We start from the raw sequence: 14,440 nt of genomic DNA, 5'->3' as shown, positions 1-14,440 counted from the left end.
TGTTTATTCCATGTCTATATCTGTGAATTCAATCTGTTACACAAGACTATGGGGTTTGCAGTGTTTGCCCCACATTGACTTGACCATGTGCCCAGGAAGCAGATGCTAGAATGATTCCCAGTGTATTGGGCAGGAGAGTTGGGAAGCCTCAGAAACTAGTGTGGTGTCACAAAACTGAAAAGAAAAGGGAGTCAGGTCTGCACCCAGGTGCGTCTCCTAGCCAGGGCCCAAGCTGAACACAGGCCTTCCAGGAAGCTGTGGGGAGGGACGTGTGGGCAGAACTTTGACCAGTTAACAAGATGATCTGGGTGAGGGGGATAGACAGAGGGAGTTTTGAGGAGTTTTGTGGAGTTTTTAGTCCTGAGAGGGCACTGGGAAGGGGACTGAAGGAGGTGACCTCACTGCCTTTGTCACAGACCCAACAGAACTTGGAACCCTGGTAACCAGGCCCCCAGATTCCAGAGGCAGCCCCTTCCCAGCTCACTTGGCAGGAGATGCTCAAGAGAGCAGGATGTTCTCCTGCTGCGTTCGCAGACCCCGAGGCTCAGGCCTCAACCAAAGTAGGAATGAGTCCTCTTCCGGTGGCTTTCGAAATTGGCTCAGGCCTCAGCCACAAAGCCCCAGGCCACTGACCAGGAGGTCCCCAAAGGTAACATGGGGTGACCTAGGAACAGCCAACTGAGCACCTGCCACTACTGAGCTCCTGCCTTGGCAGCCCCATGTCCCATCCACCACCCAGTGTGGGGGAGGCATAAGCAGGGGCCACCCTGGGAAGCAGCAGGCTGTCAGGGATGGGAACCCAGTAGGTCCTTCCCTGTCACCTGCCACACCATGGCTGGAAGGGTGGGAAGGTGTGTCTTGGGGGTGGCTCTCATGTGGACCAGTGTTAATCCTGAGCCCTGAACTGTCATCTCCTCTCCAATGGGGCTGACCTGGATCTTGGCTCCAAAGAAGTGCTGCATCCCCTGTGGTTTGGGGAAGGCCTCTCACTGAACCTCTTGTCCCACCTGCTGGGCACTGTGTTTGCAGAACTCCATGCAGATGGTGGGGGAACAGCTGGAGGAGGGGCTCATCTACACCGTCTACATAGAGAAGGTGCAGGTCCGTCGAGGCCCTGGCCAGGGCCAGCGCTGGTACCAGGTGGGAGTAGGGATCAATGGTGTATGAAACAGCAGGGTGGGGGGATCCCCAGAGCCTATCTCCCATCTGGCATCCCCCACTTTCTCTCCCAGGGCTTTCTCCCCTCCTGTGCCCAATAGCCCACTTCCCAAGGAACCTTCCACCACACTGCCATTCCATGGACCAGGGAGAGGTCACCTCAAAAGTTTAAGAACCTCAGAAAGGAGGCCTTAGCAGGGATTTCCCTGCAGGGTGGGCTGCAGGGTGGGCCCACATCAGATCTGTGTGCATTCAGCTGCTCTATTTCTGTTTCCACTCCTTGGCCCCATGTCCCCGGGCAATAGTCTTCATGACTGTCCTCCCACACCTGTCCCAAGCCACACAGCTCCTCTCCTTAGGAGGGTTCTTGCCATCTCCCATGACCATCCTCTTGCCCTTCTCAGGTCAGGAGCTGAGGCCTGACTTGGCTGCCAATATTCCAGAAGCGAGGAGGCTTAGAGCAGCGGTTTGGCCTTCAGTGCTGCTGGACCTGGAACATTCCTTTCCTTTTCCCCTTTCAGCACTGGTGCCCTGTGTACCAACCATGGGTCCTAAGCAATATTCCCTCCCCCCACCCCAGTAGAGGCTCTTTGGAATGGGCGGGGTGGATAGAGGACACACAGACAGCCCTTTCACCAGCGAGCGACACGGGAACTGCCTAAGCCTGGAGCAGTTCCATCACCATTGGCTGTCTCTGTGGGTGGCAGCATCCCTGCAGCCCATATGGAACTGTCTCTTTGCATTTTCCTTTAGTTTCCTGGTCTTAGTTCTGGGTGGCAAATGGCATCATATTGTGGCTTTGGCCCCATGAGCAGTGGAGGAAGTCGTTTACTGACCAGGTGGGTCTGCCGGACCCTGAGGTGTCAGTTCAGCTCCTCGGCCCTGCAGTGGGGTTCCTCCCCCCAGGGACACCCAGGCCCTTGTCCTTTGCCAGGTCTGGAGTCTCACCTTTCAATTACCTCCTCACCTCCAAATCAAAAGGAGGCCGAAGACCTTTCTCTGCTGGAGGCACGCACGTGACCCTGGCCTCAAGGCGCTGAGGGCTTGGATACAGCAGGACTGCCCAGAGCCCCAGCCCCACCCGGGGGTCCCCAGCTCTGCCCCTCAGCACATGTGACTCTTCTTCCCACCCTAGAGGATGAATGTCTGGGCCCGCTCGAGGGAGGAGCACCGCATGGTGCGCATGGTCAAGGCAGGCCCGTGGGAGAACCTGGCCGAGCACCTGGTGCCCGCCTTCCAGGAGGGGGACCTTGTCTTTGTCAAGACCTTCCTGGGGACATACCGCGTGTTCACCACCACCGAGCAGGTCCTGCACCTGTTGTTCAGAAGGTGAGTGCCCGCCCCGTCCCTGCTGCCTTGACTGCTCTGCCCCCAACTTACTTGTGTCTCAGAAGTGTCATTTCACCCACCGGCCTCAGTTTCCTCCTTGGGCAGGAGGGGGGTCAGGGTACCTACCTGCAGGGTTGATTTTAAGGACTAAGAGTGAGGATGCATGGAAAGTGCTTCCCTGAGCCTGGCTCCCTGGGCAGGGAGGCTGGCGGGGCAGGGTTGTTCCTTAACAGGATTTTCCTCCTCCCAGTGAAGAGGCTCCCGGGCTCGCCCCCTTACTGACCCTGAGTTTCCTCTTTACTAAGGGAGTTTGAGGTCCCTTTTGGGCCTCTGACCTTGGTGGGTAAGAGGAGGGACCAGTGTAGCCTGTCAGAGGGGTCCAGGCCCACCCTATGCCTGAGAAGGTGCCACTTAGGGCACTTCTTCATCAAGTATATACATCAAGCGTCTACTAGGTACAGGCACTTCCTTAGGCAGCTTCACGCAGTGAACAAAGCCAGCCAAAGTCCCTGCCCTTCTGGGTTCCATTGGAGTTGGGGCTGCAGGCTGTAACAGGTGTCACCTTAAGCAGGGGTACTCTCAAAGAGAGTCAGCCGTGACATGCCCACGTCTCCCCTAGATATGGACGGAGCCTCCGTGGCAGAGACAGGCAAGGTGGAGGCCTGGAAATGAGAAAGTAAGTGCACTTGGTGGGGAGGGGAAGGTGCTCTCCGCTCCAGAGACCAGTGTTGGAGTTTGGGGGACAGGTGACAGGGAAGGACTGGGCAGAGCACAAAGCCCCGCCCATCTTATGAGCTCCCTTGAGAGTAGAGTCCAGAGGGCTTTCCCCTCCACTTGGAAAGGCGTCAAGGGAAGCTGTGGGTGGGGTCCTGGGGCACTGGCTGCAGAGGACACTTGCCCAGCACAGCCCAATCACACCCCAGGAGCCCAAACACCACCTTGTGAAGACCCACAACAGGAGGTGGTGAGCAGCCAGCTCCAAAGCTGCCCTGACCTCACTCCTGTCTGCCTGCATGGATGGCAGGGTGGCTGCACTGCTGACGTATGGGAGGGCAGTGTCAGTGGGAAGAAGAGACACACACGATGCATGGCAGAGGATGAGGCAGCTGTGCAGGGCAGAAGTTGCTTGGGGGGAGGGCCACGAGGGCCCGGGGGAGGAGGACAGATCTTCTTCCCTTATCACTGACATACTGAAGAAGCTCCCACTGTGTGTCCATGCCTGGCTATGGAGAGAGCAGTCAAAACCTCTCCTGTCCTTATGGACCTGATTTTCCAATGGGAGGGTCCCTGGGGCAGTGTGGAAGGAAAGGCCCATGTCTGACTCTGCTGCCCCCTCCTGTCCTCAGCACCGTCTCCTCGCTGCTGGGCACCTGGATGGACCAGTATGCTGAGGATTTCACACAACCTCCAGGCTTGCCCTGCCTCAAGCTGCTGGTGGGCTACGCCCAGGTGTATCTTCCTGGCTCTACCCTGGAGTGCCGAGCCATAGCTCTACTGTCATGGAGGAGCCATCTGGAGCCCATTGAGGCAGAGCCAAAGGGTGAGGGTGCCTCAGGATGGGAGCATGTGAGCTTGTGGGGTGAGGACCGGGACTGGACCCATTGGCAGGGACTACCAGGGGTTGCCACCAGGTCAGGAACAAAGAGGAGCCCCAGAGAAGTCACCTGGAGACTGAAGTCTGGGAACAGTTTTGGGGGCTGGATCTTCCCCAGAAGGTAGTGGGAGCTTCAAGTGGGAGCTTAAAGACACTTAAAGAAATTCATGGTTTGGAACTTACCTCTTCTGCAGCTCATTTGTCAGCCCCAGAGCAGCAAATGCCTCCAGGACAACATCCACTGCCAGTTCCACCACCTGTGGCAGTCACAGGGGCACTTCCAGAGCCTGAAGAAGCTCCATCTCCACCTCTGCTGCCAGCTCCTGAGTTTGTCCCAGTGCTTGGACAACAAATAGAGCCTGAAGCATTAGGTGATGTAGCACCAGCTCCGGAGCTGAAGGTGGCTCTAGCACCACCACCACTTCTACCCACAGTGCTAGGGCCTGTGACACCTGTGGAGGTACCATCAATGCCGACTCTGATAGTAGAGACAGCTCCATCCTCAGATGTTGCACCTGCAGCCATGCTGGAAGAAGTCACATCACCATCTCTATCACCAGTTCCTGAACTGGAGGCACTCCCACCACCACCTCCAGTGTCACCTACACATTTCAAGTCAGTGCCCTTTATGGAACCACAGCCTCTTAACTTGGCTTCAGCAGCAACGGCTCTTGAGGGGGAGGCAAGTCTGGCACCACCACCAGAGCCAGTGCCAAGGCTCGACCCAGCACTGGGGCAGGCCACACCCCCGGAACCTTCCTGCACTTGTACTTTGCCTTTGGAAATCAGGCTGAGTGAGGAGAATGCTAACCTCCTGGCTTTCCCTCCGGAGCTGGTGGCACAGCAGCTGACCCGAATGGATGTGGTGAGCAGCTGGACATGATAGGGTGGGGCTGGGAGGCTCTTCCTTCTGGGAACTGCTGCCCACCTTACCACCCCCTGAATCAGAATCTTAGGATCTGGGTTCAAACACTGGCTCCACTCCCAGAATTTCAACCTGGGCAAGTTTACTACTCCCTAAGCCCATGCTTCACTCCTCTGGAGAGTAGATATTGGGCAGTAACCATCTCTGCCTCATGCACTGACTGGGAACATGACATGAGAGCAAAGAAATAGAAAGCCTGAGGGGGCTTCATCATGGAGGCCTGAAGGAGCTCACTGTGGTGCAGCCAACCCCATGGTGTCCCGCACAGTGCTGGTGCTCTCCATCACATTGACACTAGATAGGCCCTTGTGTGTACTGGATCCTTAGGCAGGGACCCAGAGGCTTGGGTCCCCACAGGGACCATGCACCTGACCACATGGCATCCGAGGATGCATTATAATGAGGGTTGATGGTGCTACCTGGGCCTGTGGAAGTCTGAGGCACCTTGGGGGCTGGGGGCTGTGAGATGGACTTGAAAATGGAGCTCTCTCCCCTGCAGGCCTTGGGGCTGAGGACTCTAGAGTGCTAGGTCCCCTCAGGGAACAATGAACACACCCTGTCCTCAGCCTGCCAAGCCCCACCTGAGACCCCTGGACCCTAGCCTAGGTCAGGAGGGCCTAGGGCATCTGAGCTTGGCATGGTTCCTGACATCCCCTCCTCCCCAGGATCTCTTCAAGAAGGTGGTGCCCTATCACTGCCTGGGCTCCATCTGGTCCCAGCGTAACAAAAAATGCAAAGAAGAAATGGCGCCCACCGTCCATGCCACCATCACCCATTTCAACCGGGTGATAAACTACGTCATGTCCACCTGTGTCGGGAACCAGAGCATGAAGGACCCAGCCAGGGCCAGGGTGGTGGAGCACTGGATCGAGGTGGCCAGGGTATGTTCAGGGGGCTCTCTCTGGTGTCCTGAAACCCCACTTTATACTTATTGGCTCTCAGGACCACAGGCCCTCCTGGCCTGTAGCACAGTCCTGCACTATCCTCCCTTCCCAACAAGGCTACCTCTTCAGGACAGCTGTGGGTGTCACTCTGTGTCCATGACGTGCCTCAGGGCCTCCATCAGTGTCTATCTCATCCTGGGAGTGGATATCAACTGTGGGAGCTGAAGCTGGAGCAGGGGGACACTCACACCCACTCTCATGGTGTATCTTTCTCCCTCCCAGGAGTGCCGAATCCTCCATAACCAATCGTCCTTCTATGCCGTCATCTCTGGTCTCCAGAGCTATCCACTCCTCTGTCTATTGAAGACATGGGAGGAAGTTTCCAGGTGGGCAGGCCTCTCTCTAGGGGACATAAGATTGGGCCAGGGACCTGGGGAAATCGCCACTTAGGGAGTCTGGGAGGCAGCAGCTCCTGGGTAGGGCCAGGCAGATTGTAGCTCTAGGTCTCCATATCACCTGAGGTGAGCTGTTTTGCCTCAACACCGCTTCCCTCCTCCGTCTCTTAAGGAGTGGAGCCAAATGGGAGCATGTTAAGGGTTTGCTTCTCAGCAACACACTCTGTCCAAATGAAAAAAGCATGTGCAAAAAGAGCTGCTGATGGAAAGGGATGGGAGTCCCTGCTGTGCACACATGAGAGCTCAGCTCACTAGTCCACACTGTCCTGCAGTGCTCAGATTTACCCAGTTTCAACACCACCCACCCAGGCAGTCCGAGTCCCGAGCAGCTAAAAGAAGGTGGTTCAGCCCTTACTCCCTCCCCCCCACTCCAACTTTTTCCTTCCTTCTTGCCCTCCCCCAGGGACAGCTTCTGCCTCTTTCTGACTCTGTCAGAGATTTACTGGAAGGAGCACAACGTCTCCCATGGCAGTGAGCTGATCATCAAGGTAAAGAGGAGGCTGGGGTCAGGGCTCAGGAGGTGGGGTGGTTAGTTTTTCACTGAAAGTTTCTGTGAAAACATCCAGCCTGGCCTATTCTGGAAGAAGATGAAGAAGGATGTTTGGCTCATGGGCAGAGGGAGGGGATCATTGTAGGACTCAGTGCTGTGTCCTCACACCATGGATGAAAAAACGGGCTCAAGAGAGCAGTCCGCATGCACAAGGTCATGCTGGGGACATTGTGCTTGTGGTGGCAGCAGATTTCCCGCAGGCCACTATTCCCAGGTGCTCAAGACCCACGGGACAATGGGTGAGGGGGAGGGCCTCACTGACCTCATTCTCCACCCTGGCAGAGGTCCATCTCTAAATTCTCCACCCTGGAGGCAAATCCCCAAATAGTCCAGAGGCAGCACCAGCAGCAAGAGAGGGTGAGTGTGCCTGAGGCCAAAGGAGTTGGGGTGAGGTGGCCTCCAAATCAGGATGGGGGCCCTTCTCAAGCCTGTCCCTCCAGTCCACTGAGCCTGGAAAGCCTCCCTTCAATGTCCCTTCTCCTGGCCTTAGGACGATGAGCTGTGGGAATCCTGGGGGTCTCCTTGCAGCCAGTCAGAGCAAGAACCTTGAGGAGCTGACTCAGGGTGGCTGGAGTAGGGGAGGGGTACACACGGTTACTGAAGAAAAGTCAGTCCTGGGAGGTGGCTGCAGAGAAATTTGGGGTCTTTGGAGGCTTTAAGGGGAACTTAAGGGTTACAGCAAAGTGTCCTAGAGGAAGGCTGGGTGATCCCTGGAGTCTGAGACTGAGGAGTTTCCCAAGTGGTGTCTTGGGGGCACCTGAGAGCCTGTGCTCATCCCCACCCTATCCAATGCCACAGGGTGACATCCAAGGTGTGGTCCCATGCCTGAGAACTTTCCTCACAGAATTTTTGCTTTTGGAGTATGCCATGCCAGAGTATCTGGATGTGAGTTGTTCGGGGGCCAGGGTAGGGTGGGAAAGGGGCCCTGAGGCTTGGGTGGACAGGTCCTTCTGTGAGCCCTGAGCTCTCAGCAGTGAGCACATCATGTCTCCGGGGAGCCTCACAGATGCCCTGGGAGCTGGGGTGCCATGAACTTCTTACAGAAGAGTAGATGGAGGCTGATCCAAGGGGCCTTCTCTCCATTGGTTCATCAAAACTTGGACTGGACGGTCTCTCTGTCACCACTCCCAGTCCCCACTAAAGGAACCGAGGGGCTTGCCTGAGTCCATCTGTGGTCTGGGCTGCCCAGTGCATGTTGAACCTGCAGTAGTAAAGCATGACAGGGGCAGAGAGGCAATGGGCTTGACAATGGCTAGGAGCCCCTTTATGATGAATGCAAATTCTCTGCCTTCCAGGGAAGGAAGATTAATTTCGAAAAAAAAAGGAAGGTGAGTAGCTGTGGCCATCACTACAGGGGTGGGGCTGGGGTGGGGTCAGGGTGATAAACAGAGACCCTCCTGGGCAGGACCCCCCAGGGCTGCTCATAGCTTCCTCTGAAATTGAGGGGGATAGTGGGTGGGGTTGTGCATGGGATGAAGAACAACTTCTAGGAGGATGAGCTGTGTGAAGTCAGCCCTGAGGGCAGGCAGAGCCTGGAAGGGAGTGAAGAGGTGGGGGATCCACAGGACTAAAACCAGACCCCATCCCACCTAGCAAGCCCACCCAGGTTTTGATGATACATCTTCCTTTCCTTGGCTCCAGGAATACCAGATGGTGGAGGAGCTGCAGCAGCTCCAGGCGGGCTGCTGCTATGAGGCCCTTGTGCCACATGAATCATTTGGAGCCTGGTTTGTGGCCATGGAGCAGCTCGGTGAGAAGGACCAGTGAGGCCAGGACAGAATCAGGCCATAGTAGGAGCGGGATGGTCCTGGTGGCTCCTGGGTCACCATAAGACCCTGCAGTTGGCTCCTTTCATGTTCTGAAAACCTGTGCTGTGGGTTGGGCCCATTCCTTGCTCTCCAGGATGCAAGAATTGTCAGGGACCTCTCATGCATTTCCTGTCCAAGACCTGGACTCACACAACCTCCCAGGTGCCCTCTTCTCTTTCCATGTAAAATAGCATTTAGAGACCAAAATCTACACATGAGAGGAGGATTTTGCTACCAGATTTTCTTTACTTATAGGTCTGTTCAATAAAGAGAGCTAGAAGCTCTTTTTTATTTATCGAGAAAGTGGATTATTTCAGACATAGATCAGGGACATATCAGGGAAGTGCCTGCCTGGCCTGGCCCACTGAGGTTGGGGTGAGCAAAACTACTTGGCCAGGCAGACCTGGGAAGGGGGACCCTGAGCTGGCAGGCATCAGGGCCATTTAGAATTTCCCCTTTTGGAACTTGGGTCCCTTCTGCATACTCCCCAGAAGGGCTGAGATAGCTCTGTCCTTCACCTTGGCAACCACAGGTGTGTTTTGCTTCAGGAGAAGAAGATGGTGATGGGCTGAGGGATCCATAGTGTAGTAAACTTTTGCACTGTGTGGGATCTGCAGCACTGGGGGGTGGGATAGAAGGGTGGTCAACTGCCCTGGAGGACCCCAGGACACCCCAACACTTGTGCCCACATGAGAGAAGGCCCCAGCCAGGGACCTCAATTCCCTATTCCAACTCCAGGACCATAAAGGAGTCCTGGGAGTGACATCTGCCTGAAGGAAAGACTCTGCAGAGGTGCAGCTAACAATGAAGGACACTTATTTAAAGAGTGACTCTGACTCCTAACTGCCATCCTCAGAATGGAGCTGCCATGAGATCATGTACTCTCACCACCATGCCCTGCCAGCTTCACTGCTCAGGATCCAGGGGCTGAAATTGACTTTCTAGAACCCAGTGCACATACACCAAATCCAGCACTACCCAGGACAAGACCACTAAGGCCCAGCAAAGACCACCTGAGCCAGGCCTTCCGAGCGGGATCCTAAAGTATTTACACTTTGACCCTATTTTCCAACTGTCTTTGTGGCCTAGAACAAGCTAGAAAGAAACACCAGACTGGAGTTCCTGCTCTGGCTTCAGTGACATGGTGACTCATCTCCTTTCTTAATTGCTCCAGTCCTCAGTCTTCCTGTTCTGTAGGACAGGTCCTTCTGCCCTATTTCACACCTCCCAGCTGCAATTTCTCATTTGAAAGATGGAAGAGGATTTCGAACCTCCTTCTAGGAAAGGTGGGAGTTATTTTACTTTGCCTGGGTTAATGGCTGGGAGAGGAGGATCAGCTCACTGGGAATAAGTTACCCTTACTGTGCACAGGCATGCTATGTGTGCATTCAGTGCTGAATTTTCTCTCCCCTATGGGAATAAGGAGCAGGCCCAGGAGTGTGATTAACTGATATAAGGGCTCAGAGTCAGGAAGTCTGGCTCTGGGTCAGTGCTATTCTGGATTCTTTCACTTCCCCACTTCCTAGAATACTGAGGGGGCTCCCTCAAACCTCCAAAGGGGATTGAGGAGACTTTGTCTAGTTTTCACTATCATAACAAGATGGTCTGTGCATATTTGGCACTTGTGTCCATCAGTCATGGTGCTTTTGGAGGTGCAGTATCACAGAACACCCTTAAGTTGAGCCCCTCTTCTTCATCATCTTGTGAAAAGCCCTTTCTTTGCGAACCTCAATGGTGTTAGCTTTGATCTAGGTTCCCAATGCCTGGGTCACATCCAGGGAAGGGTACACAAGGGAGATAGAGCAGGTAGGGAGAAGGTGCTGTGGGCCCTGTGGGCTGCCATCGGCACCTTGTTTTTGGACAGGGTGCCTTCTCACCCTGCTGTCAGGTATACTGGAACCAGTGGGCCTCGGATCTTTAGGCTGTGAACAGGGCTCATGCCTACTCCCTCCAACACCACCCTCTCCAACACTCCTCCTGACTTACTTCGATTGTCTGATATGATTTGCACCAGCTTGTAGTCTTCTGGCTTGTCTTGATGCAGGCTGTGTTCTTCCAGGGCCTTGCTGATCCCGGCTAGAGCCCTATCTTGGCTGGTCACCTGTGGTGGATCAGGGACAGACTCTCAGGGCCTGAGTCCTGGAGCCTGATCCCTCACAGTGCAGTTGCCAGAAATCCTATGGGCCAACTCTATTCAGGGTGGGGTCTATAGGGGCCACATGCTCTTCCCTTGGACCCACAAGAGATCATGGAATGAGGCCAAGAACTCAGGGGCCAAAGAGTGACCATGCAACAGACTGTGGGAACTGAGGAGTGAAATCTGGCCCTCACGCTCTCACTTCCTGCCTCCAAATCATGGGAGATGGTGTTCCCCTGCCCTGCCCCTGACCTTCCAGGACCCCTCCAGGTAGCAGTGAACACCCAGGAAATAGCACACATCCAGTGTGAGCCCAAATGTCAGAGAGGAGGAGGGGCTGGATGATACACTACAGGTCAGCAGGACTGCCCTGGGCTCCAGGATGCAATTGTGGTCAGCAAGGTCTAGAATGCAGTTACCTTGAAATGAGGGCCAATCTGGAGGCAGGATCAGGACATGGGTCAGACAAGTGAGAGCTTAGTGAAACTACCCCTGCTCCTGGCCACAAGAGAGGAGCACCCAGGGTGGTTATGGAACAAGGCTCCTAGGCCCAGTCTCTGTGCAGGGGGCCAGGCATGGCTCCATATGCACATCCCATCCGGCATCTACCCCTGCTCACACCTTCATGGCCACTGTCCTGGGGCAGATGCTGTTGTCCATGCTGGTCACAGCAGCAGCCCTAACTGGCTGGTATCTGCATGCATCAGCTCAACCTCCACTTTGATGCCAAAAGTCACCTGCTATCCCTGTTCTCCTCTGACCCTTCAGTGGCTCTGTCTCCCCCCAAGAGAAAGTCAAGCTCTGTCTAGCAGTCACAGGGCCTGATGTGACCCACACCTCTTTGGACCCACCTCTTCCCCTTGGTTCCTGTTCCTTCAGGCCCTGGGCTCCTGGCTGATCCAGGGGCTGTCCAGCACATGTCTTCCTTGGGCCTGGTGGGCTGTCCCCTCCCTGATCCTCTCTGGGCCACCTCAGCAAGCTCTTCCCAGGCTGTGCTCACTCCACGTGCCAGCCTCAGCCCCTATGTCCACTATCCTTAGCCCTGACTGCCACTGAACTCACACTCTTCCTGCCTCTGCAGGTGGTTGCCTGTCTTTCACCATCCACCAGGAAGTCTGCTCCATGAAGGCAGGGAGGGAACATGTTCTTCCTTATGTGTCAACTGCCTGAACCACTGAGGGGCCCCAGGGGATTTCCACATGCCCAGCTCACCAGGATACTCTTGTACTTGACGTTGTCCTCATACAGGCTGACACGGACAATGCCGCAGGGCCCCCCTTGCCATTTATAGAGCACGTGTGAGTAACCATGCATGTGGTTGGTCTGCATGGCCCTGGATTGGATGGAGGGAGATGAAGAAGGCATTCCTCCAGATGCTGATGTGACTACGGACGAGTTCTGTGATGGGGAATACAAAGATAAGCAGAAGGTCTGGGAGCTCAGGGCAGCCCTGGGCTGCTCTAGAAGCTCCTATCAGTTCTAGAAGTTCTTTAGCAGTCAACAATCATCAAGACCTTTGTGGATGGGGGTGGCAAACAGGCACAGGGAAGGGAGGGTGAGTGGAGGGCCAACACGGAGAGGAGGTGGGCATTCTCTTTAAATTCCTGGCCATCTTTGGAATCTGAGACATGGTCCAGGTGGATTTTACCTTAGAACTGGAGGCATCAGCTGTATGTATAGGACACGAGTCAGCTGCATCCCTGCTGCTGAAGCCTTGGCTCCACCTGTGCTGGACACTGGAGTGGATGGTGCTGACACCACTGGATTCAGGGACATGGCGGCTGGAAATGAGGGTCAGCTTACTTTGGGGGCTTCCCCCAGGATGCAAACAAATCCCTACACAGCTCCCACTGCACCCTGCTAAATGCTCTCACTACCTCAGAGATCATGCAGCATCATCCCATTTCACAGAATAGGAAACAGGCCCAGAGATGGGGCAACTTGCCCCAGTCACAGGATTGTTTTGGTATAGAGCTGAGATCCTATGGCTAAATCATCAGTCTTCCCAAGCCCATGCTTAGTCTGATGGTTCCCTGAGTCCAAAGACAACCCACACTTAATGTCCAGGACAGGGAAATCACTTTTTTCTCTAAAGCTTGATGCTTCCTGGTAGGTGTTTGGCTTTGAATCTCTTACTGGCCAACTGGGATGGGGGCTCTAGCTCCTGAGACAGGTGCTAGCTACAGCACAGAGTGGCAGCTGTGAGCTTCCCAGAGCCACATCTCATGTATCCCTCCCAGTGCCCACACAGCAACTGTCATTTACATGCCCCAGATGTCTTCAGGTAAAGGTCTTATGGTCAAATCTGGAACATTTGGTATCATCATAGCCAGAAAATACCAACAACTCCAATGGCCATAAACGATGAAGGCTTACAGAGAATGTAGTTTATGCATCAAATGGGATATTCTCAGCCATAAGACATAATGAAGTAGAGATACATGCTGGAACGGAAGGGGCCTGAAGAACATAATGGTAAGTGAAAGAAGCTGGACACTAGTGGCCACTTACAGGATTCCTTTGGTATGAAGGTTCCACACTGGGCAAATCCACACAGAGAAGATAGATTGGTGGTTGCTAGGGGCTGGGTTGAGGGTAGTAGGGAGGGAGTTAGTACTATTGGGTCCAGGGTTTCATTTGGATTTATTGAAACTTTTCTGCAATTAGGTAGTCGTTATGGTTTTACAACCTTCTGAATACACTAAATACTTTGACAATGGCCCTTTAAAAGGCTAAAGTTATGTTAATTTTCTTTTAAAGATTTATTTTATTACTCTCCCCTTTCATCCTCCCCTCCTCTCTGTGTCCATTCGTGTGTGTTCTGAGGCTGCTTGCATTCTCCGCGGCACTGGGAATCTGTCTCTTTTTTTTTTAATTAATCACAGATAATTTTATTTTTTTAGGATTTATTTATTTCTCTCCCCTTCTCCCCCCCACCCCAGTTGATTGTTCTCTGTGTCTATTTGCTGCGTGTTCTTTGTCCACTTCTGTTGTTGTCAATGGCATGGGAATCTGTCTTTTTGTTGTGTCATCTTGCTATGTCTGCTCTCCTTGTGTGTGGCCCCACTTGTGGGTGGGCTGCACTTTCTTCACGTGGGGCAGCTCAATATGGGGTCCACTCCTTGATCGTGGGGTTCCCTATGTGGGGGACACCCCTGTATGGCATGGCATTCCTTGTGCAGCAGCGCTGCATGTGGTCCCGCTCACCACATGGCCAGGAGGCCCTGGGTTGGAACTGTGGACCTCCCATGTAGTAGGCAGGCACTCTATCAGTTGAGCCACGTCCATTTCCCTGGTGTGTTAATTATATCTCAGTAAAACCGAGGTAAAGTCCATACTGGAAGTCCATAATATAGTTTGCCCTGAGTGGGCCTGGACAGCTTGTGAAATAGACAAACACCTGCACATTCACTGCTGGTCTTAAGAAAGCCTTAGGGGCTTTCAGAGACTAGAGGATTGGGGAGTGGCCAGGTGAGTGGCTCTGACCCTGGCTCTGATCTTCGCCCTGGACTGCATCTGTCCCCACCCCCTCGCCACCCTGGCTGGCCTCCTAGGAAGCCATTCCTCCCCTCATTTATGTTGTGTGGAGCTCAAAGAGTA

General features: G+C 54.3%; 1 protein-coding gene and 1 long non-coding RNA gene across 2 annotated transcripts; one reads left to right on the top strand and one right to left on the bottom strand.

Moving 5' to 3' along the window:
• Positions 1 to 525: 525 nt before the first annotated feature.
• LOC131275523 (ral guanine nucleotide dissociation stimulator-like) lies at positions 526 to 8,998 on the top strand. The gene is made up of 13 exons (XM_058286204.2): positions 526 to 649; positions 1,030 to 1,140; positions 2,294 to 2,487; positions 3,107 to 3,163; positions 3,834 to 4,027; positions 4,276 to 4,946; positions 5,672 to 5,887; positions 6,173 to 6,276; positions 6,749 to 6,833; positions 7,178 to 7,252; positions 7,694 to 7,780; positions 8,191 to 8,223; positions 8,537 to 8,998. Exons 2-13 carry the CDS (start codon positions 1,036 to 1,038, stop codon positions 8,660 to 8,662), a joined length of 1,947 nt encoding a protein of 648 aa, XP_058142187.1. The 5' UTR covers positions 526 to 649; positions 1,030 to 1,035; the 3' UTR covers positions 8,663 to 8,998.
• A 263-nt stretch (positions 8,999 to 9,261) lies between these two features.
• Positions 9,262 to 12,101, bottom strand: LOC131275567 (uncharacterized). Its single transcript, XR_009182988.1, has 3 exons — positions 12,053 to 12,101; positions 10,690 to 10,804; positions 9,262 to 9,322 (listed from the first exon to the last, which is right to left on the bottom strand). It is a non-coding gene; the product is annotated as an uncharacterized lncRNA (long non-coding RNA).
• Positions 12,102 to 14,440: the final 2,339 nt, after the last annotated feature.

Source organism: Dasypus novemcinctus, chromosome 23, assembly GCF_030445035.2.
Source record: "Dasypus novemcinctus isolate mDasNov1 chromosome 23, mDasNov1.1.hap2, whole genome shotgun sequence".
In the NCBI taxonomy this organism is placed as follows: Eukaryota; Metazoa; Chordata; class Mammalia; order Cingulata; family Dasypodidae; genus Dasypus; species Dasypus novemcinctus.
Note: the sequence above shows the minus strand (reverse complement) of the source record. Positions and strands in the feature narration are given on the sequence as shown.

Excerpts from the sequence above, each read along its gene's own strand:
- LOC131275523 (XM_058286204.2), top strand. The coding sequence starts at position 1,036 with ATGCAGATGGTGGGGGAACAGCTGGAGGAGGGGCTCATCTACACCGTC. Across the intron at positions 1,141-2,293 it reads AGGGCCAGCGCTGGTACCAG|AGGATGAATGTCTGGGCCCG; the intron begins GTGGGAGTAGGG and ends TTCCCACCCTAG. Across the intron at positions 4,947-5,671 it reads AGCTGACCCGAATGGATGTG|GATCTCTTCAAGAAGGTGGT; the intron begins GTGAGCAGCTGG and ends CCTCCTCCCCAG.